This window comes from Mus musculus, chromosome X, assembly GCF_000001635.26.
Source record: "Mus musculus strain C57BL/6J chromosome X, GRCm38.p6 C57BL/6J".
Lineage (NCBI taxonomy): Eukaryota > Metazoa > Chordata > Mammalia > Rodentia > Muridae > Mus > Mus musculus.
In genome coordinates, this window is record NC_000086.7 from 58,016,809 (window position 1) to 58,038,405 (window position 21,597).

General features: G+C 46.1%; 1 protein-coding gene across 1 annotated transcript, besides 6 other annotated features; it reads left to right on the forward strand.

The window, feature by feature from the left end:
• Positions 13,623–13,653: a protein binding site, noted in NCBI's record as "m6b oligonucleotide with NF-YA and/or NF-YB binding site". NCBI's record gives the evidence for it as "EXISTENCE:protein binding evidence [ECO:0000024][PMID:17784790]".
• Positions 13,623–13,653: an enhancer, noted in NCBI's record as "m6b fragment". NCBI's record gives its function as "moderate activity enhancer in undifferentiated mouse and human ES cells, and in differentiated mouse ES cells" and the evidence as "EXISTENCE:reporter gene assay evidence [ECO:0000049][PMID:17784790]".
• Positions 13,623–13,825: a biological region, named in NCBI's record as "ES cell cis-regulatory motifs 6b and 6c".
• Positions 13,635–13,643: a transcriptional cis regulatory region, noted in NCBI's record as "motif 6b". NCBI's record gives its function as "necessary for full enhancer activity in ES cells" and the evidence as "EXISTENCE:site-directed mutagenesis evidence [ECO:0005528][PMID:17784790]".
• Positions 13,796–13,825: an enhancer, noted in NCBI's record as "m6c fragment". NCBI's record gives its function as "moderate activity enhancer in differentiated mouse ES cells, with low-level activity in undifferentiated ES cells" and the evidence as "EXISTENCE:reporter gene assay evidence [ECO:0000049][PMID:17784790]".
• Positions 13,809–13,814: a nucleotide motif, noted in NCBI's record as "nucleotide motif; motif 6c". NCBI's record gives the evidence for it as "EXISTENCE:sequence alignment evidence [ECO:0000200][PMID:17784790]".
• On the forward strand, positions 13,820–19,822 carry Zic3 (zinc finger protein of the cerebellum 3). Its single transcript, NM_009575.2, has 3 exons — positions 13,820–15,429; positions 16,554–16,717; positions 17,562–19,822. Exons 1-3 carry the CDS (start codon positions 14,373–14,375, stop codon positions 17,739–17,741), a joined length of 1,401 nt encoding a protein of 466 aa, NP_033601.2. The 5' UTR covers positions 13,820–14,372; the 3' UTR covers positions 17,742–19,822.
• Positions 19,823–21,597: the final 1,775 nt, after the last annotated feature.

Here is a 21,597-nt window from a genome sequence, read left to right on the forward strand (position 1 = left end):
AGTCATTCGGATTTCTAGACTTCCCCTGGGCTTTCTGGCATCCTCAAAAGGATAGGTAGACTTACGTTCTGTCACTCACAAATAGTGATGGCAAAATCCCAGTTCCTGTCAGTTTACTAACCCAAGGCAGAAGAAATCCCTTCCTGCCTATCTATTAACAATGTATAGGATCCTGATGCTCAGTTCTGCTTGCTCTGGGACCACTGTCTGGCATGCAGACTTCACCAAAGTCTATAGCAACAAAACAAAAACAAAAGCAGCCAAGTGTAGTTTCCCCCACAAAGCTGTGAAAAGTTTCCTAGAGTTCTGGAGATATAGCAGCAAGTCTTGGCTGCAAGAGGCAAGAACTTGCCTATTTCCTTGGAATGGAAACACCTCTTTCCCACCCAGATACTCTATACAGGGTCCTCAGCTACCAATTAACAAGGCTTGCTCTGCATGGGTAAATTGTAGGGAGGACAGGAGCAGAGTTACCCTTGAGCCATGGAGTGTATATCAGGATTGGGCTACTATTCCAGGTAGTCCCCTTCCTAACCATCTTGTGGACCCCAACAAAGGATAGTGATAAAGGTGCCCAGGAGCTAGCTCTCTCTCTCTCTCTCTCTCTCTCTCTCTCTCTCTCTCTCTCTCTCTCTCTCTCTCTCTCTCTCTCGTTAGAGAGGCAGCCTGAGGATGTGACTGTCACCAAGGGTACTTCTTGGAAAGGAATAGGAATGAATGAGATGCTGGGGATGAGAAAATTCAGGGGAGGGAGGCAAGCACTCCTCTCCCTTTGCCCTCTGCTCCTGCTCCAGGAAGCACCAGAGTCCCGGGCAACAAATAAACCCTTTGGGGAATGCTGACGCTGGTGTTTGGGGTGAAGATGAGGATACAAATATGGCTTAGGAATTGAACGTGTGCTCAGAGAGTGCTAGCCATCTGAATAGAAGGGGGTGTGTGAGAGACAGAACTGAGAGTTATGAAACGGATCCAGAGGCAGGATGGATGGATGGTTTGTACTGGGTGACGATTTCAAATGCAAAGTTTGGTTTATTTTCAAAATGCATAGATCTCACACAGCTTTTGACTAGGCCGTCCCCCCCCCCCCCCAGACTGTGGAGTTTTGCCCTCTCTTAGTTCAAGTTCTCTCTCTCCTTCAGAGCCTGAAAGCCCTGGTAAGGATCAAAAGCTTCGGCAATTTCCCAGCAGGATTCTCCGCACCCCCCCCCCCCTCCCCAGGCCGACACAACTGTGGCAAAGGAAAGAATCTATGGAATTCTGGGTCTAAAGGATCGCTGTCACCTATCCCCCAAGGAAGAAGCAGGAATAGGCCCTTTCTCTAATAGGTTCGTGACTGCAATCTATTAGTGGTTTATGCTCGGCCATTCTAAGCCAGCCATAGCGGCCCTTTAGCTCTGTGTTCCAGTAGACTGGTACGACTCACAGCTGGAGAACTGTAGTTTCAGTCCTACCTGTAGGACTCTGGCGGGGATTCTCGCTCTGTACAGGTCGAAAACTAGTGGGGTTTGGGTCTTTTGTTTTAGACCCACTGGGGTTTAAGGACCTCTAGGGGGGTCCCTCCAAACTCTAGACCTGAAGGAGCTGGAAGAGAGGTGCAGAGAGAAGAGACAAGCTTGCTTGCAACCAAAGCCCTACCATGAACCCAGAAAAAGTGAGAGAGAATCTCTGGACACCCTTCTATTCCATCCTACAGATCTGGAGACATGTATCTTTAAAACGTTGCTTATGGGGCTCACGGCTCCATAGGTGCTTTGCCAGGTTACTTGGGATTTTGCCTCCCCAGGCACAACAACCAGGAGAATGGCTACTGAGCCTAATCCTCCAAAGCCCACATTAGGCAGGTGAAGAAGGTCTCAAAACTTAACCAAGCTAGATCTGCAACATTGACCCTGGTTGACGTCGGGGTTACCACGCAAAGTGACTGCCACGTGAGAAAGTCTGTGAGGCACATAATACGCGGCACCTCGTTAGGGCCAGGCTGGCATTCGGGGAGCTAGGCCTGCACCATCCGCGGCCCCATCATTCATTTCCCTGGACGTGCTGGTAAAAATGCATCAAAACAGGCTGCGGATCGCGGTATAAAAGCACAGCGGGATGAGCTGCTTTCCAAAAAGGATCTCGGTGATTGGACCGAGCTCGGCGTGATTGACAAGAGCTTAGTTTGGTAAAGGGAAGACACGCAAGCTTTCACAGCGGGATCTCTTTTCTAAAATATATCACACTAGCCTTTGAAAAGCGCCGCACACTATAAGGAAATAGCGTTTCACGGCTCTCTTTATGGTGCGATGACATTTCTTTAAAACACAGAGAAGATCAAAAAAGAGAGAGAGAGAAATAAAATGTGTTGCAAACACAATGTTTTAATTAGTTTATTCTGCGCGTTGCTTTTATCTGACGTATACATTGCGGGTCCCCCCTTTTAATTAAACAGCCCCTCTTGAGCGGCAGCGGGCTAGGAAAGGAGGAGAGGCACTGCGCCCCTACGTCCCCTTTGGGAAAAACGGAAGGGCTAGATGGCCTCAGAGCCCAGCTCGAAGGCCCCTGTACCCTCCCGACAGAGACCAGACGACTGCGGCTTTGGGCTTCGGGAAGCCCCGGGACCGGAGCGCCCCACAGAGGCAGAAAAGAGGGAGGGGGAGAGGAGAAAAAGCGGAGGAGGTTCCCCACAGGGAATCGAATGGAACGAAAGCCGTCCAAGTAGTTTGGGCTGGTTGCCAGCCTCCAATCCCTTTCCTCCTACTTCTTGCCAGCAGCGGACTCCCTCCTCTCCAGGCCCCCTCTCTCCTCTCTTGGGTGCGAGACCGCGGCAGAACAACGGGATGAGCTCTGGGGGTCCCTGCTCTCTCTAGTTTTTGCACTCGGATCTTCCACTACTTCACCCTCCCTGGATCGCAAAGTAGCTGATCTTCTGATTCCTGTCTAACCGGAAGAGGAGACCAGGCAAACGCCAGCTTACCGAAAGCGCGGGAGCCCCAGGCACTGTCCTAAGTGGTGCCCCCAGAAAGGCGCCGCAGGAGCTGCTTGTAGGGGGAAAGCATCGTGGACCTAACAAGGCCTGTCCTTACGTACACATACACTATACTCTTTCTTTCTTTTCGTTGTTGTTTTAGCTTTTGTTTGTTTTTGTTTATGAAGAGGGGTGGTGGTCGCTTGTTTTTGTTTTTGGCAGGTCCTTACCCAGTAGCTTAGGTTGTATTGGAGCTAGGCTGGGTTCTACCTCACCATTCTCTTACTGTCTCAGCCTCCTAAGTGCTGAGATTCCAGGTGCGAGCCGCCACTCCGTTTTTACAAGCAGGCTTCTGAAGAAGCGCCTCAGATTTCAATTTTACTAATAATCTCGCTCCACCTTCCACACACACAAATCCTTGCTTTGCTCTCAGCCCAATGACAAACCCCAAAGCCTCTCAACAGAGCATTCTGTCTACAACACTTGTGGTTCAGGCCTAGAGGTGGTTCTTAGGGGTGTTTATAGCGTTGCAATCAATGTGTTGTTTTGTTAATTTTGCTGTTGATATCTGAAAACTCAGAATAGCCCAAGAAGTCTGGGAAGACCTGGAGGAAGTTGAGTGACACAGATGCAGATGCGGCGTCCTAAACAAATGCCAGGGAGCAAGCTAGTAAATCCCAGACACACAATAAGCCCTCCTCTCCAGCCCAAAGGGAGTGCCAGGGACCCCCTCAAGGCTGTCAACATGGAGGTGAGGAGATTGGGTTTGGGGTGACTGCAGCTACCTCCCCCGTGGAGTGCTTCTCTTCTGCTTTTGCTCAGGGGAAAACTCCTTCACAAGTGTTTCCCCTCACAGACACGGGCAGAGAGTGCTAGGAACTGCAAATGCCTCTGTGTCCTGTGACCACAGGTGAGGTCTGTAATGTTGCTTCTCTTGGGAACAACGGGAAAGGCTCATTAATTTTCCATATATATGTAATCTGATTTTGTGCAAATGCTGAAATTTCTGTTCCTCAAGATGGAGGACAGAGTTCTTACTTGCATATCCTTCCCTGGTGTTTAAGTAGAAGACAGTATTATTGAATGAACCCTTTTTAACAACTGAACGATCACTCAGTGATAGCGGAAATTATCCATTTAGGGTGTGGTTTCTATGAATCAGAGAGTTTCATGTTACAGACTACATGCATACTACACATTCTCCATTGTGTTATCCTGAGTGTGTGCTCGTGGGGGGGGGGGGGCGGACTCTGTTCCTGTCACTAGGTTATTTGCAGTCTACCTACATTATAATAACAATGAATGGAAATTAAATGATATGTGTGATGAACAAAGTAGAGCCAGGAAATCTCCCAGAGCAGTTTGCTTCCCAATTCATTTGTGCATTACATTCAAAATCATCATTTGACTCCAGCACAGCTGCAGAATGGCAATGTAAGCTTACATGTGGGGTGATGGGGTCTACAAAGCCTCTCTCATGAGTAACCTTGTGTGGATGTGTGTAGTTCTGGGAGTTTTATAAGTTGAAGAATTTTAAAGAATAACAGTAAGCCTCAAACTGCTGCCAGGTGATCTTTAAATTTGTTTGAAAACACCCAGAAAGTAAGGAATACTAAATGAAATCCTTGACCTTGAAGACTATATGCAGAAATAGACAAAAGTAAAATGTTGATGATAGTAGTTTATTCCCAAGTTTAAAAAGGGCATGAACTCAAATCAAGCTGACACTTTTTTGATTCCCAAAATGCAGAGTCTTTCCATTTGAATGGTTGTTCCAACAAGCATCAAAACACATCTGGACTGAAAAGGATGTAGAAGAAAAAGAAACATCTTTGTTCTAGTATTTACTCTCAAACATGTAAGTCATCAACAGTGTAATTAACACAAAAATGTTTGTTCTAAAACTTCAACCCCAGGCTTTGCCTTTTCAGGCTGCTAAGCTGTTTTGCTGAATTCCATGCCTGACTAGTGACTAGCCGCATCATTGAATCTTACTCTCTCATGCTACCCCAGAATATCTTAAATGCAGTAGCAAAGTTACAAATATTTTGATGAGTGAAGCCAACTATTGCTTCCATCAATAAAGGAAGTCTTTCTATGAAGCCAAAGTGCCCCTATTAAGCTTTCACTCCTGCTACCTTAGAGGTGTCTTTGGAACTGGAACCAAGCCATAGTAAACCTAGATGGCTCTGTTGCTTTCAATTGTCCAGAAACCGAGTGAGCATAAAGTTGCCTTTCCCAAGATATCAGATGGATGTATTTGGCTAGGGCAGAAAAAAAAAAGGCAACAAAGTAAATGTCGCTAGGGAGCAACTGTAAATAACAGCACCATCCCCTTCTTTTTTCTTTGAAGGCCAGGATTGGAGCTACTAGGATGAAGAAAGGCCTTGTTCCTCACGGAGCTCCTCTCTAGTAGAAATCATGCTTACACAGGTCAGATACAGTCCTTTTAGAATAAATGGGCCAGCCCTAGGAACAAACTCTTTCTATCATAATTCCCTGATTTCATCCCCTTCTGGTGAGGGCAAGAGAATATTTCTGAAGAGTAGGAAGAGTGAGAGAGAAGCTAAAGTTTTTCTACATGGGAAAATCTGGGGAGCCGAGAGAACAGACAGGGACAGAAGTCTAGAGTGGGGAACTTCAGGCTTATGGGCAGAGTACCCCTACTTAGAGCAACTGAAACCTGGGTGGTAATACCAGGGCCAAGAACATGAGCCTGGAACATCTGCAGGAGCAAAGAGGAGCCTATGGGAAGATGAGCTACATTGTAATTGGCAAAAGTGCTTGAAAAAGAGTGCCCTGGCATCCCTCCCTAGACAGTGAGTATGACAGTCTGGGGGTGAGTCTAGGTATCTCTTTGTTCAGAGATTCTAAGGTTACTAGGGAGCAACTGTAAATAACAGCGCCATGCTCTTCTCTTTTCTTCTAAGGCCAGGATTGGAGCCAGGACTTTCAACCTGGATGTAACTATTGCTTTCAAAGCAGAAACAACTTGGCGATAGGTAAGGAGTAGTGTAAAAGTTAGAAAAGAAAACTAGATACTCTATATTACTCTATAATTGAGACCCATACAATTAACAGATCATATGGGAACTAGAGTGTTTAACTGTGTCCATGAAGGTCACTGATACTCCTCCTTCCTAGGGAGCAAATTTCAAAGTCCTGTGTATGTATATACATATATATATCGCATTGGTTATAAATTGTATAGAAACCAAGAAGTCAGTTTGTTTCTGTAGACAGTAGAGAATCTTTTTGGCACTTCAGGAAGATGAGAGAGAGGAAAAACTGGTGATCTTTTCTAAAGTGGAGAAAGGATATTTAAGTGATAAGATGGAAAAGGACTTTTCCAGAGTACTTTAAGGCCATTAAGTTGCCCTTAGTCCTCACAAGAACTTGACCTTTAGCCCTCTTCAACTAGTTTGTACTGAGGTGTATGCATTGGGGTAGTGAAGACAGGGCTGGACAGAGTCTGGACTCAGGAATTTCACTTGATTAGCTGTCTTGGAGACATCTAGGACTTTCTCACTGAAATTAGACCTTCCTGCTTTCGAAGCCTTCTTAATGAATTTGAGATAACCAGGAGAAAGTGTGAGAAGGAGATTGCAAAGGGCCAGGTGGGCATTGAACTTGGGTCCTGAAAGATGGAGCAAAGGGATGCTAGAGCCAGAGCACACAACACAGCCAAAGCAAATAGGGAAAGAGCTTGAGATATATATGGCATGGTAGGAAAAAGGTCAAGACAATGCTCCGGGCTGAATCTCAAGGGCTGTCTATGCCTGCAGTGTATTTGGTGGGTAGGGATAAGGCACCAGCAAGAGACAGTGATCAGACCTCCTGCCCATGTGAAAGCATCAGTCTTTTCTGATGGCTCCTGTGGTTTTAAAAGAAAAAGAGCATGCTGAGCCATATTAGGAAGCTCATAGCATCTCTTTTTAGACCTTCAAGCCACTCTGCTTCAAGTTGACTTTTCCACAATTACCACCTTTGGAAAGGCCTAACATGCAGGAAGTTTTCTCCACTCACTTTCCCATGTGGCCCATGGATAGGCCACACTTAAGTAAGTTCCTTGATATGACAATTTATTCCATCCATACTATAATCCTGAAAGTAGGATAGCCAAATAAGATACAAGGGACACACACACACACACACACACACACACACACACACACATATATATATATATATATATATATATATATATATATATATATGTACGTACACACACACACACATACATACACACACACACACACACACACACACACACAAACAAACAGTTAGATAGTTAGATTGTTGAAAATGTCTTCGAATCTTTTCAGTAATTTATTTGGTAATTGTGCTTTAGTATTTTCAGAGTTGGGGGTAGGACCTAGGATCTGGAGTGTGATAAGCATTCAGTCTACTAGTAAGCTATCCCCTAGCTCATCCCATCTTCATAGCTTGAAGACAGAGGAAGTGTGGGAAGGAGAGCTAAAAGTCTACTGGCTAAAGGCATTTGTCAGGGGAGAAAGGTAGGGTGTGATTCCAGGAGAGGTGTGTGTGTGTGTGTGTGTGTACCCCATGCCCTGACCTAGGAGGGCAGAGTTGAGTTAAGCAGAAGCAAGACACTGACCTCTGTGTTCCTAAAGGCCCCTTGGGTCTAGGGAATGGAGGTCACTTCCCCCTGGCTTCCTGAAGGCAAGCAGCTCAGCTGCCTCAGCTTGGACTCACATGCTTTGCTTTGGTTGGTGGCTGTGGTTGCCCCTCAGGGTTCAGTCACGCAGAAAGGGTCAATAAACTATGTATTTCTAGCCAAAGAAGAGAGACAATAAAACCACCCTCAGGGTCAGAGGTCACCTAGTCACTGATTGAGATATTCACAACTCTTTTTCCTCATTTCTCTTCCTCATCCCCTCTTTCCTCTCCAAGGCTACCGTTCCTCTGACTTTTTTTTTAAACCTTTCTCCAAAGCCAGAGTGATTCTTATAATTGAGGTGTTGCCAGGAAAAAAATCATATCTAATACCAAATGCATTTTGAAAATAAGGGGTGTGTGTAAAACCTAACAGAATATGTCTTTTTCTCTGAGACTGCAGTCATTCCCCAGCCCAGGGGTCAGCAGACCTTTCCTGTAAAAGGCGCAATAGAAAGCGGTTTAAGCTCTTCAGGCCACCTGCAGTCTGTGTAGCATAATCTCTTCTCACTTTTCTTCCCTTTTCCACCTCTAACCCTTTAAAGGTGATTTAAGAACCATTCTTGGCTCCTGGACCACTGGAACACAACAGGCTAGGCATTGCATGTCACAGTTTGCCATTCAAGTCCAAACCAGACATTTGTCTAACACTCCTTGATTCTGTCTGGTTTAGAGGTAGGACAGAAAGAGGAAAGGGAGGCCCTGGGCTTTGTTTTAATATCAAAGTCCCTACCTCCTATCCTCTCACTAGGAAAGGACCCCCAAACAAGTGCAATTTGATTTTACAAAATGTCACTCCTGAACTGTGTAAAGTCCCTCTGGGATCTGAGAGAATTTTAAGGGGTCAAGAATCTGTGCTTTCAACTCCTACAGAAGAAAAGCTAGCCAAGAAAACAGCAGCCTCTGCCCATAGTGAGGAGAATGTTGGAGTATTGGAATAGGCCCGAATAGGGGAAATGGGTTCTCTAGAACTAAACACAGTGAGAGTCACTACTAGCAACCCTACGTAGTCCAGAAATCATTTTCTGTCACTTAAGGAGCAAGATTTATTCTCAAAGCAGAGAAATTAGTGAGCAAATATGTCACAAGAGTCTAAGGCTTCTTTACTGGTCTGCGAACTGAGCTAATCTACATTTTCGAACTAACTGAACATTTAGGAGCTTAGCTTGGCATTCAGAGTAAATGCACATTAGTGTGTGTTCTATAATGGTAGCAAACTTGACTTGAAATCCTTCTCTCTTAGTCCATCCCACTTAGTCTCTGGAGAAGAACTTGTAAGTCAAATATACTATTTAGTGACTAAAATAGTTCATTTAAAACTGTACCATTGTACACCTCTTCTGGTAGTCTCTGCCTGTCTTCTAGATCTGCCACAAGGCATTCTGGTCTCAAAAAAAAAAAAAAAAAAAAAAGGGAATTCTTTTTCAATGTGACTTGTCCTTTTTGACATCCAAGCCACATGGCTACTGGAGACAAACAATTGGGTACCTCTTGGAGGTATAAAGGAGCTCTTTGGTGACAGCACCTAAGGAGACAGGATCATCATTTATCTGGAACCTTTCACCAGGCTGGGCTCATGAGTACTGCCTCCTCAGTCTCCTGGACTTCGGGAACTACCTGCTTGATCTGAAGTGGATTTTCATAGCCTTGCTTTAAGTGCCTGCCTTGTGTCTCCAAGTTTAGCCCCATTTACTGCAACCTGGATCTCCGAAGTTCAAGGGTATATATCTATCTGTACAGCCCTGATTGACAAGTGCAGTGAAGAGTCTCAGCCCTGCCTTGTTGGCATTTCATTACCTTGAGCAGCAATGTGTCTTGAAACTGCATAGGACAAAGACAAAACAATTTTTTAAGGAGGGGAAAAGGTTGATTAACAATACCTATCTGTTGATTCTCTATTAATTTTAAAGGTATTTAGGACTTTTAAAATATTTGCCAGATGACCAGACTGTAGTGAAAACTGGGGGAGTCAGTAAAAGCTGGAGCTCAGAGAGCGCCTGGTGAGTGTGGCCGCAGGTCCCAGAGTCCGCTCAGCTCTGCCGCTGAGGCCAATTAAGAGCTTTATCTTAGCATATAAATAAAGGCGAGTTAAACACATTCTTACCCTTATTTTCTTCTTCCTTCATTTTTTTATTGCCATTTGCGGGTTTACCCCCTTTTCTCTTTCTTCTTCTTCTTGTTTTTTTTTTTTCTTTCTTTTTAAAAGATCTGGGACTCTGAAGAGAGGGTGGAGATTTATGTAAAGAAATTGTCATTTACCAGAAAAATAAAAATAACAACAACAAAAAAACCTTTGAAAAATGGTGAGTTTCAGGGACACGTTTCAACGAGAAATACTTTGTACTCCATTGGGGAGAATCAGGGGCACCAAATTCAGCGTCTTGGAATAATTCCCTTCCTGGATTCAAAGATTCATTTATTGAAATAAATCAGGAAGCATTGGCAGAACGGAAATCCGCTTGCTGGGTTTAAAGGGTCTTTAAAATGTTGTGAGTGTTAGATTGCAAGTCTTTTCTAAATATAAAACAGAAGAAAAGACCGCAGTGTTTCCCTTGGACTTAAAGAAAATTGCTAGGTCTCTGACTTAGGATCATTTCGTGTCCGCTACAGAATTTTTTAAAAAACACTGCATGATAACACAATGTGCGGCACATGTTTTGTTTTTTTGAGGCGACTGGAAGGGAAGAAGGGCAAAGTGCTGCCTACTGAGGCTCTGGGGTCTATGGAGAAGCCAGTTCTACCCTGTTGCCCCTCACAGCGGTCCTTTTTCTCTCTCCTCCTCCTCCAAGATAGGTTCTACAAAGACTCAGACTCAAAAGCCTTGCTCGTTTGGCAATGATAGGCTTCTCTGATTTTATTTATTGCTTTAGATTTGGGTATAAAAAATAATCTTTTCTCCCTTTACTGTTTGAACTCAGTGTGAGGGAAAGGATCCTATTATATTTCCTATCCATGCAGACATGTGGATATTTAGACCAGACCACATACAACTGGGGGACACATAAAAGAGATTTATTGGTTAATTTAGGCTGCCTAATACACATGTAAACCCCAGTAAGCCAAAGTTGCTGAGGGAGCTTCGGTTATAGTGGAAAATAAGAACCACGACCCAGGTTCGAGTGGTCCTGTCTGACGCCATGATTCCTTCCTGCACCTGGGAGAGGGGGAGGGGAGGGGACACGACTAAGAATGCTTTCCACCTCTGGCCCTAGCTTCTGTATGGGGGAAGTTTTTGCTCTTTCTAGTCGCCACTCGGCTGGCTCTTGGACTCAGCTCCCCAAAGCTCTAGGTCCACCCCCCACCGCAAGTCTTTCCCAGAGTCTCCTTCCAAAAAAGCAACTTGAGAGAGAAGCTGCAAGTCCTGAGAAAAGTTAACTTTTCTCTTGCCCAACAACACTGTGAGGCGTTCTGTGAGGCGCAGGGAACTTGATTTTTTTCATGCGGTGACTTGCTACAACTGGAGACATACTGCTTTCCATCGCGACTAAGAGTCAGGGCTTCCCCTCCCCAAATATGGAAACTCCCACCCATACCAACCACAACAGAATTCGAAATGGTCTCCTTGTGCCCTGCTGCTCATAGAGTCCCCAGTCTCATCCTTTGGGAAATATCTGGAACCCCTGAGCCTCACTGAACAACTGCACTCCTAAGGGGCCTGGCTGCCTTGGGAAGAGCTCCTCTGCCTGGGTTTTGGCCTAGCTGAACCGCCTCAGGTCTGCCCCTTAACTGGGACTCACCCCTCCCCCTTCCCACCTTCCCACTTCTCGGTTGATGATCTAATTGAATTATGCCTTTTTGTTCCAGGGACTGCAGAGCACGTGCTGGAGGCAATTAATTATCGGAATGTGGCCGCATCAAAACGGACACTCGGTACCCGGTAGGTCAGCGGCGGCAGCATCCCCTTGCCCTGCGTTCGAGACTCCTCCCCAAAAAGAGGAATGCTAGTCCCCAACTACCAACCCTCTTCTCCAAGCCATTGCCGGGTAGCTTGCTCAGACTTCCAATCCTTCTAGACCCTCGCTTATCCGGGTATCTGCAGGGACTGCCGGGAAACTCTTGCAGCAGCGGTAGCGGGACAGCTGCTTTCCCTGAGTCTCCAAGCTGACAGGATCCAAACTTTTTACTAAGCAGCTAGACGTCTTGGGGTGGTAGGGGTGAGGAGAGGTACTGGGATGCTCAGAAGGAAATTAAGGAAAAATAAGACAAAGGGAAAAAGGAAGAAAAGCAAACCAACCTTTTTTGCAAACCTGACTCCACGGAATTCATTTGCATGATTTAAGTATATTTGTATATTTCTCTAAAACTCCCCACTCCACCCGCAAAGAAACTCTGTAGAGGGAGAAGAGAGGTTTCTTTTTTTTTTTTTTAAGAGCTTGTTTTCGGTAAATGCAATAATTTAAAAGTCATCAGTGCACTCTCACCTTGCAATCTGGGGAGTGGGCTCTAAATGTGGAGTGAGATTGGGGTGAATTGGCTGTGAAGGGGTGACTTACTATAAGATGTGCCAGTAGCACCTTCTCTCCGCAAACTATCTTAGAAGGTGAGGTGTTGGCCAGATCAGTCAGATAGGAGGAGGGCAGAACCGGAAAAGCTGCAGTTCTAACGCGCTGCTTGAGGCGGTCTCTCCTGGCGCCTCTGAACTTGATCAGTTGTTGTTTGCTACAGAGAGATGGCGGCCAGGCTGTGAGCCTGCCTCAAGGCATAGACTTTTAGAGGCTTTGCCCTGCTTGGGATGTGACAATCCCAGCCACCTCTCAGTCTTTTCTTCCCACTCACTTTCTTCCACCCTTTGCTAGTGCTTTGCCGCACAAATCATGGGTGGATTTATAACCCTGCTTCTGGTCATTTTGTTCAGAGGGGGAAAAAATACAAAAAACAACAACAACAACAAAAAAAAAAAACAAAAACAAAAAACCTCTCACCAGGGGGAAGAGTGGTGGGTAAAGAGGCCACTCCAGCACAGTTCCCTGGAAAGCAATTCCTTGAGGGACTGACTGCTTCCCTGAGTCACTAGGTGCTTCACTGGATAGGCATAGAAGAGAGCAAAGCCCGGGATGTTAAGAGGGGAGGAAAATTCCATTCCCTGTTGTCCTTTTAACACTTCGGCATTTCAGAATGTTGAGTATTCAAAGCTTGTTGCTCCAGCCACACGAAAAGCACAGTCACTGTCTAGTATGTTTTTACTCTGTGTTTTGTATACATAGGCTGTGTTCTTACACATTAATTTAGCATCTATGCTTGTTTCTGGTATGTGTCTATATGCTCTCTGTGCTTTGTTTAGTGTTGATACTGTGTTGCTTACTTTATTTAGTATGTTCTGCGTCTTTCAGGAGGTGTGCTTGCTTTCTGTGTTTCATTCGTGTTTCCTGCTATTTGCTTAGGTTGTGTTGTACATGGCTGTTGTATTGTTGTCTGTTCTATCACGGGACAAGGGGATGTTGCTGAGAAGCAGTGAGTACAGCCGCTAATCACAGACCACACGGTCACAGTCTGACTCCGAATTACCGTTAGTAGGCTCTATGAGCTATCGTTTCTTCTAGTTTGGGCAGTGGACAGCTACCTCTAGTTTGGGGCACAGGCAGGGAAGAAACTGAACCGGCCTGGGTTTATAATCTAATGGGGTGTGGGGTGAAAGCCACAGCTGATCAGGAACACAGATTTGCCCCACTCATGCGGGAATTTGTTCTCGGTACCTACGGAAGGAAAACGTTCTCAAGGTGGTGAGGCAGCAGGGTCCCAAGTGGGTACCACAGTGTCTTCTGGACCGAAAGGGAACGGCAACGACAAGTATCTTCTTGGGTCAAAGAGTTTCTTTAGTCTAGGCGGGTACAGAGCGTGCGAGGGGTGCTTGCTGCCGGCTTAGAGCAGGGCCAAGCCAGGGAGAGGCTCAGCTCTGTCCCGCCGCTTGCGGAAGCCTGGCCCCAGTTCCCCACAGCCTCGCAAACCCGGCGGATCCCTTTCAGGGACGCTGAGCAGCGGCTGCCTCACCTGCCGGGCGCTCCGCAGCTACCCAATCAGCTGGGGTCGCCCGGCAGCGGCTGCCATGTTCTCCGCTTCGCGCTGCCAATCATTGTGTCGGTGGCCAATGGGCGACAGGGCCGGGGGTCAGGTGATCTCAGGCCAGCTGGCTCCCCATTGGTGCGCGCTGCCCAGCCTCCCGCTCGGTTTATGTGCGAGGAGTGAGTGATTGACTTTATCAGTCCAAGGACATTACTCTGGAGGTGAAGAGGCTTGGACTCGCGAAGCGAGCAGTGAGGTTCGAGCCTGCTTACTGCAGGCTGCCTGCCCTCTGGCCACGTTCCGCCTCTGCTTCTTGGTGCAGTTGCTCCTGAAAGCCGGGACCCGAGGAGCCTCTGGCCCCGTGGTTCCGCGCTCTTGAGTAGAGGAGGGGTGTCCGGGACAGGATTGACAAACCCCGCCCTCCACTTATTATTTTGCTTATTTTTCTTTGTGCGCTCCTGTTAGTTTGTTAAGCAGATTTAGTCCTAGAGTCTTTTCTCCTCCCTTCTCCTCCCTCCTCCTCTCCCATCGCCCTCCCCCCAATCCTTTTTCTTCCCCTCCTCCCTCCCGTCCCTCTGCAGGAGACTCTCGCAGCCTAGGAAAGTTGCAGCTCCGGGTAGCGCCTAGGGGGTCTCCAGGCAGTGTTCAACCGCCGCCATCCCTTTCCGACTACGGCCCTTCAGGGATCTCCTTCGCCTGCACCCTTGCTCACTTCGGCCGGATCTTCTGTGTCCAGAACACCCTACCTATGACGATGCTCCTGGACGGAGGCCCGCAGTTCCCTGGGTTGGGAGTGGGCAGCTTCGGTGCTCCGCGCCACCACGAGATGCCCAACCGCGAGCCTGCAGGCATGGGATTGAATCCCTTCGGGGACTCAACCCACGCTGCGGCCGCCGCCGCTGCCGCCGCTGCCTTCAAGCTGAGCCCAGCCACCGCTCACGATCTGTCTTCGGGCCAGAGCTCAGCGTTCACACCGCAGGGTTCAGGTTATGCCAATGCCCTGGGCCACCATCACCACCACCATCACCACCATCACGCCAGCCAGGTGCCCACCTACGGCGGCGCTGCCTCCGCCGCTTTCAACTCCACGCGCGACTTTCTGTTCCGTCAGCGCGGTTCTGGGCTCAGCGAGGCAGCCTCCGGGGGCGGGCAGCACGGGCTTTTCGCTGGCTCGGCGAGCAGTCTTCACGCTCCAGCTGGTATTCCTGAGCCTCCTAGCTACTTGCTCTTTCCTGGGCTTCATGAGCAGGGCGCTGGGCACCCGTCGCCCACAGGGCACGTGGACAACAACCAGGTCCATCTGGGGCTGCGCGGGGAGCTATTTGGCCGTGCAGACCCATACCGCCCCGTGGCTAGCCCGCGCACGGACCCCTACGCGGCCAGTGCGCAGTTCCCTAACTATAGCCCCATGAACATGAACATGGGCGTGAACGTGGCGGCCCACCACGGGCCGGGCGCCTTCTTCCGTTACATGCGGCAGCCCATCAAGCAGGAGCTGTCCTGTAAGTGGATCGAGGAGGCTCAGCTGAGCCGGCCCAAGAAGAGCTGCGACCGGACCTTCAGCACCATGCATGAGTTGGTTACGCATGTTACCATGGAGCATGTGGGGGGCCCGGAGCAGAACAACCACGTCTGCTATTGGGAGGAATGTCCCCGCGAAGGCAAGTCCTTCAAGGCGAAGTACAAACTGGTCAACCATATCCGAGTGCACACTGGCGAGAAACCCTTCCCGTGTCCCTTCCCGGGCTGCGGGAAGATTTTTGCCCGCTCTGAGAACCTCAAGATCCACAAGAGGACCCATACAGGTAAGGGGGAGCAGACAGGTGGGCGCGGGTCTCCCCAGGGGCACCCTGCCACCAAGCAGACTGAACAGCCAGAGAGGGAGAGGGGTGGAGGCCAAGCCGAGGGGCGGCGCCCCGCCGAGACCTTTCAGTACCAAGCGCTGTCACAGCCTCTCCACCCCTCACCCCCCAGGAACCTGCGGCGCTTTTGCCGAGTTCTAAGTTCCTGAGCAGACTGCTGTGGTCTCAGGAACTAATTGGGACCTTCTCGCGCCCAGGAACCAACTGGCGCCACCTCTTTTTGTGTTCTTTTCTGGGTTACTAAGAAGAGACTCCGAATGTGTTGGGAGTATATTGCTTACAAGCGACTTAGCTCTCTGAACACATTCGGGGAAGGCAACCATAGAAATGCTAATGAAAACTAACTTTGGTTACTTCCGTTCTTTTTTACACTTGATTGGCATATCTCCTAATTAAATGACTGATACTTTTGTCAAACTATTTTTATTTGGAGTTCCAGGTTGTTTAGTTCTTTGGAGGAAAGATAAAGTAGAGAAGGCACTGGTTTCTGTGGCTTGCTCAGCATCTCTTGTAAAAGTGTGTGTAGTCCCCGGATTTATGTAGTGTTCTCTTTTTCCGAAAATTAGTAAGACTACCAGGCTTAGCAAAACCGCTACATTTGAAAGAGGCAAATGAAAAGACACAAAGAAGGGGACGGATAGGACTGTCCCATTCCCGGCCCATTGTCCTACCCAGCTTGGTTACACTGCTGAGGTGGTGGTGTTATGTGCCCGCACATTGGGAGCCCTGGTTCTTTGGAGTGGAAGCACAACTTAGGGTAAACTTCTGACGACCCCCCCCCCAGCTTTCTGCTCCTGAGAGAACAAAGGGATGGATGTTCGGGTTCTGGGCCGGCCCTACTCTACCCCTGCCTAAGATCACCACTCCCCAACTCAGTCAGCTCAATCAAAGCTATGGTTTTTTTTTCCCCCTCCGGGGAAAACAGATGCTATGTCCTTCCACTGTCCGCGCTTCCCCTCTGCAGAAAGACCACCGGACTTTTCAATCTCCCGCTCACCACTCTGAGAAGTTTCTGGGTTTAACTATATTCTCTCCCTCCCCCTATTTTGCATTTTTGCCTTTTGCAGGTGAGAAACCTTTCAAATGTGAATTCGAAGGCTGTGACAGACGGTTTGCCAACAGCAGCGACCGCAAGAAGCACATGCATGTGCACACCTCGGACAAGCCCTATATCTGTAAAGTGTGCGACAAGTCCTACACACACCCGAGCTCCCTGCGCAAACACATGAAGGTAATTACCTCTTTATTAGCGGTCGGCGGTTTGTAAACATTCGGCCTGATACCGGGCCGCAGAACGGAAGCGCCCGCGCTGCCAACCCTCTATCCTTCACGTTAAATCCGATTTGCTCCAGCACTGACACCTTGAACCCCTTTTGAGGATGGGGGTGGAGGGGGGTCGAGAAGGAGAGAGCTGAGTTGGGAGGGGGAAGAGAGTAGAGGGAACAATCAGTTGTTTACTGGGAAGCTCTAACGGAGCTCGCCAGGGCTTGAGCTTTCTGTGGCCACCTCATCCTATCTCAACCCAGGATGGGAATCCGGAGTGGGCGCTCCGAACCCGGGGTAGTGTCATTCGTTTGCTCCTCCGCTTCAGATAAAACAATAGGGCCAAGGAGCGCAGTCTGATTCCAACACATTTGTGTGGGAATTCAGAGCACCCAACCCCCAAGCCACCTCTGTGTCACTCATCTCTATACCTGCTTTCCCAGGCCGAATTCTGAAAGTGAAATCTGGAGTGACTATTTTATAGGGCTGGCAGAATAACTACTTGCCCAATCCATCCACGGAGAAAGCATTTTTGTTTTGAAGTAGCACGACTAAAATGGAATTCTTTATTCCTTTTCCAGCCTGGTTTTTGGTGGGAATGCTAGGGGTATCTATCTCGATATCAGTAATATGGAAAAACAATTTTTTTAAATCCTATTTCTCGTTTAAGTGGCCAGCGGGAGGTCTTGCTCTCTTATAGTATTCAAATCTGATCTTGTTTTGTTGTTATTTGGGGGTTTTATTTATTTATTATTGCTTTCACATTGCCAGTTGGAATTATATTCATTATAATATATACATGTTAATTTTAGGTTCATGAATCTCAAGGGTCAGATTCCTCCCCTGCTGCCAGTTCAGGCTATGAATCTTCCACTCCACCCGCTATAGCTTCTGCAAACAGTAAAGATACCACTAAAACCCCTTCTGCAGTTCAAACTAGCACCAGCCACAACCCTGGACTTCCTCCCAATTTTAACGAATGGTACGTCTGAGGACAACCAAAATGCATTTAAAAAAGAAAACTGAGACAAATCAGATGGAAATGGAGTTTTAAAGCAAGAGGCCATATATATAGGGCTACATCTTGGTAACTGCAATTGTTCAGGAAGGTTTGGGGCAAGATCCAAAAGTAGCTATGCCCTTTTCTCAGGATTAGAAAATATGTTTTGGCATTTGAAGGAATTTTTTACAAAATCTTTTCACTGCTTTTCCTGCCCCCCTCCTCTTGCTCTCTGTACACCCCGTTCTGGAACTCCTTCAAATCATTTTAATTAACACTGTCCTGTTTCTTGAGGAAGTTATCGATGGCTTGGTGGTGGTGATGTTAAACTGATGAAAAGTCTTCTTCGCCTTAGTGGTGATTGTTTCTTAAACCATGCCAAAGTCCTGTTATGTCTTGAACTTTTCTTCAAAGCATTACACTTGTGAATGTATCTTCGTCTAATGGGGTCGAAACTTGTTGTTCAGTATTTTTTCAGGCTGAGGATATGATGTTACTCTACACAGATTGTAACGTTTAGTATACAGTTGCCTTTTGTAATAACTTTTCTTTTTGTAAATACATATCCGTTGATGCCATATTTATCGTTTGTAATTTAATTATTGCTGCAAGTGCCGGGAACTGAACAATATTTATGGATAAATGTTTTCTAACAAATTCTGTACAGCTTTTGATTATAACTGCTTTTAGCATTAAACAATTATTGTTTTGAGAAAAGGAACACAATTTACAATTTTTGAACCATACTGACTTTTTGTTTTGTTTTGTAACAGCCTCCTACAAATAGGAGATGTGAGTAAATTGAATTTTGTTTGTTGGTATTTATAACTCACTCAGATCCCTTTTTTAATTGTTAAATTATTTTTCTATTGCAGTCTAGATTCCTTACAATGTCAGTTTCCATCTGGGGAGGACCCTCCTGTCTTTATCTCTAGCTCAGATGGTTGTTTAACTGGGAGTTTAAATGTGTTTGTCCTGGATTTTCGGCATGCAAATCAAATAATACTGATCAATTCACTTAGTGGCCATGACATCTCAATCTTGTACTTCAAAGACTGAGAGGCTGGGTTTAATCATTCCTGCCCTATATATATATATACATATATATATAAACAGAAGGTAACCTAATTAGCTTTATGTCCCTTAGTTCTTTATTACTTTACATAAAAATGAAAATTATGGCAGGATGCATGTCTGTTGAGAGATCACTCATATACCTATATGTTTGTATCTATGACGTACCTAATCTGCCTATCAAATCTATTTAGCTTCAAAGGATAGCACACCTCTGAAATGGCAATGAGCAAGGCCAGTTGAACAGTGCTTCTCATGGTTAAAGTGCTTCTTAAAAAAATTAAAAAAAAACAAAAAACAAAAAAAAACAAAAAAACAACAGTCTTTAAATTTTGGATGGCAAAGGCTGATTTGTATATAGTTCAATTCATGATTATCACAATTACTCATAACGTTTATATAGCGGTGTAATAACTGCAGCAGTTCCTAAATGATACTGTGGAAAGAAAAACATTTGCAAAATACTTTATTTTTAAAGTTCATTACTTGTAGGCAAAGATGTTAAGAGCATTGTTTCCATTAAAATCAGTAACAATGAAAAACGGTTGTTTGTTTTGTGATAAAATGTTAACAATCCATTTAATCTTCAGTGAAGCAACTCATTTGGACAAACAGTTCTTTTTACAATGGGTCTGTGGAAAAGAAACTGATCAGTATTTTGGGGGGTTGAAGTGGGTAGAGTTTGGAGAGTTTTTTAGGGTGCTGTTGGTTATTGAGAGCCCAATCTCTGCATGAATAACAGAAAAGTGGAGATAAGGAATTGTAAAGTGTTTAGAAATGTAATGAATAGGTTTAAGCACCTCTTTCGCTTTAAGGGGCAATGCTCTCAGTTTTTGGTGGCAGTCAATTTGATATTATATAATCATTTTCAATTCTAGAATTTTGTTGATTGTTCTTTCTGAAGAAATAAAGTCTTGGCACATCCTATTTATGTTATAACTTTTTTTGTATTTGGTGCCCAATATTTTTCCCATGTTCAAATAAATCAATCTAAAATTGAAATGCTTAGAGAATTTCTGGTGCTTTAAAACAAACTTTGATTCCCAAGATCCATTCAAATTATCCATTTTGTTATCTGGTTTTGTTTTGTTTTGTTTTTGTCAACAACTAAGTATTGACAGTTTTTTCTTTGGAGGCAATATTTTGTTAGTGAAAAATGGTGTCTCTTGCACTTGCGCTTTGCTGGTGTCCACCTGAAGGCCATGAATAGAAATTGGGATGATCATACATGTGCTGAGCAGGTAAACCTGGTCAGTTCATCACACCCCACTCAGACATCCCAATCTTGACCTTGACAATGAGGGTTTGGACTACATCCATATTTCAGGCTTTCCTCTTAGAAACCAGAGACAATTTTAAATGCTCAGCAATTTTTCAGAGGGCTTTTCTGACTAAATTTGTGTGATTGTGAAATGTAAATGGCCAGCCTCTCTTCTACATATTCAATGAGCTTCCACAATTTACTGTTTCTCCATGAGTCCCCTCCCTGCTGACCCCAGTCCTAACCTAGCTTTAAGTAGAGATAGGTTGAGTAACACTGGCTAAAACCCTTGCTTAATTAAATAACACGAAATATTTCATTAGTGGCTTGAAAATATTCTACCATAGATTTTTACAGAAAAGCACTTCAGTGTCCTATGAGAGGAAACTGACAAATAACAATGATAACCTAATAACTACTAAAAAATGTGCTTCTCATGATTCCCTCCTGATTTGTATACAGCAAATGTCTTGAAATTATGTTTATGCATTTCTTTTTCACAAAGAAAACTTGGTTTCTTTGAATCCTTTGATTTTTTTTTTTCTTGCCCATAATCTAGCATAGGGAATGCATATTTATATTCTTGAATGCAAACGAAGCAACCTAAGACAGTAACCACACACCCCAAGTCACAAATGCTAAAGCTCCAAGTCCAAGCTTGGTCCTTAGTAATATACTCCTTGAAAATGAGTAGGTTAGCATAATATCTCAAGATGAGGGGAAAGGGGGTGGGGGTGGGGTGTTTCCAAGCATGGCTGGTGAGCTCTGGCCTCCATCAACTTTGGAAGGCTCAAAGATCAGCATCTAGGGTAAGACTGTCTAGTAGGTTCCAGACATGGTGTGCTCCGAATTTCTGCTTGACTTCTTGTTGCCTATTTTACCCCTGGCTTCCATACCCCGCTTTCCTAAGAAATCTGCCCAAACCAGCGGTCCTTGTAAGTCCAGTGCCTTGTAAGTTTTTGAAAGGCTCTGCCACAATGTGAATGGAGGGTACCACTGTAACTAGTATCTAAGCTTGTTTTCTGTCACTGGCCCTGAAGCTCCAAGGCTCCAGTTGGGCTCTAGCATGGGGGAAGGCGAGGAGAGTCACTCTAGGGATTTCAGAAGTCCTTGGGGAGCCCCTGTCCACACACCAAATTCTTCTAAATCTCCGCTTGAGGTTTGGGCAGGGAGGAGGGGACCTCATTTCCTAGGGTCAATTCTCTCGCGGTTTCTGCCCGCTGACCCTTTGACCTCCACCAACAGGGCCCTTGGCGGCCATAAGCTAGCGGATCGCCTTGGGCTCCGAGGACGCTTCGCGCCCCATCGCCTCTCGGCCTCATTAGGCCGGCGGGGCTGTAAAGCAGAAATCAGCTTCGGCCTAATCCCGACCTGGGGTCAATTCGAGCCCAAACAATAGCGATCTCCTAAGACTACAGCATAGCGCTGCCAGCAAACTTTGTGTTCAATTCCTTTTCCACTGGCGGTGGGGGTTGGGGGGAGGTGAGGACGCTGGTCCGCGAAGGAAGAACAC

Coding starts and splice junctions, on each gene's coding strand:
- Zic3 (NM_009575.2), top strand. CDS start 14,373: ATGACGATGCTCCTGGACGGAGGCCCGCAGTTCCCTGGGTTGGGAGTG. Junction 15,430..16,553: donor CCACAAGAGGACCCATACAG/GTAAGGGGGAGC, acceptor TGCCTTTTGCAG/GTGAGAAACCTTTCAAATGT. Junction 16,718..17,561: donor CCCTGCGCAAACACATGAAG/GTAATTACCTCT, acceptor TGTTAATTTTAG/GTTCATGAATCTCAAGGGTC.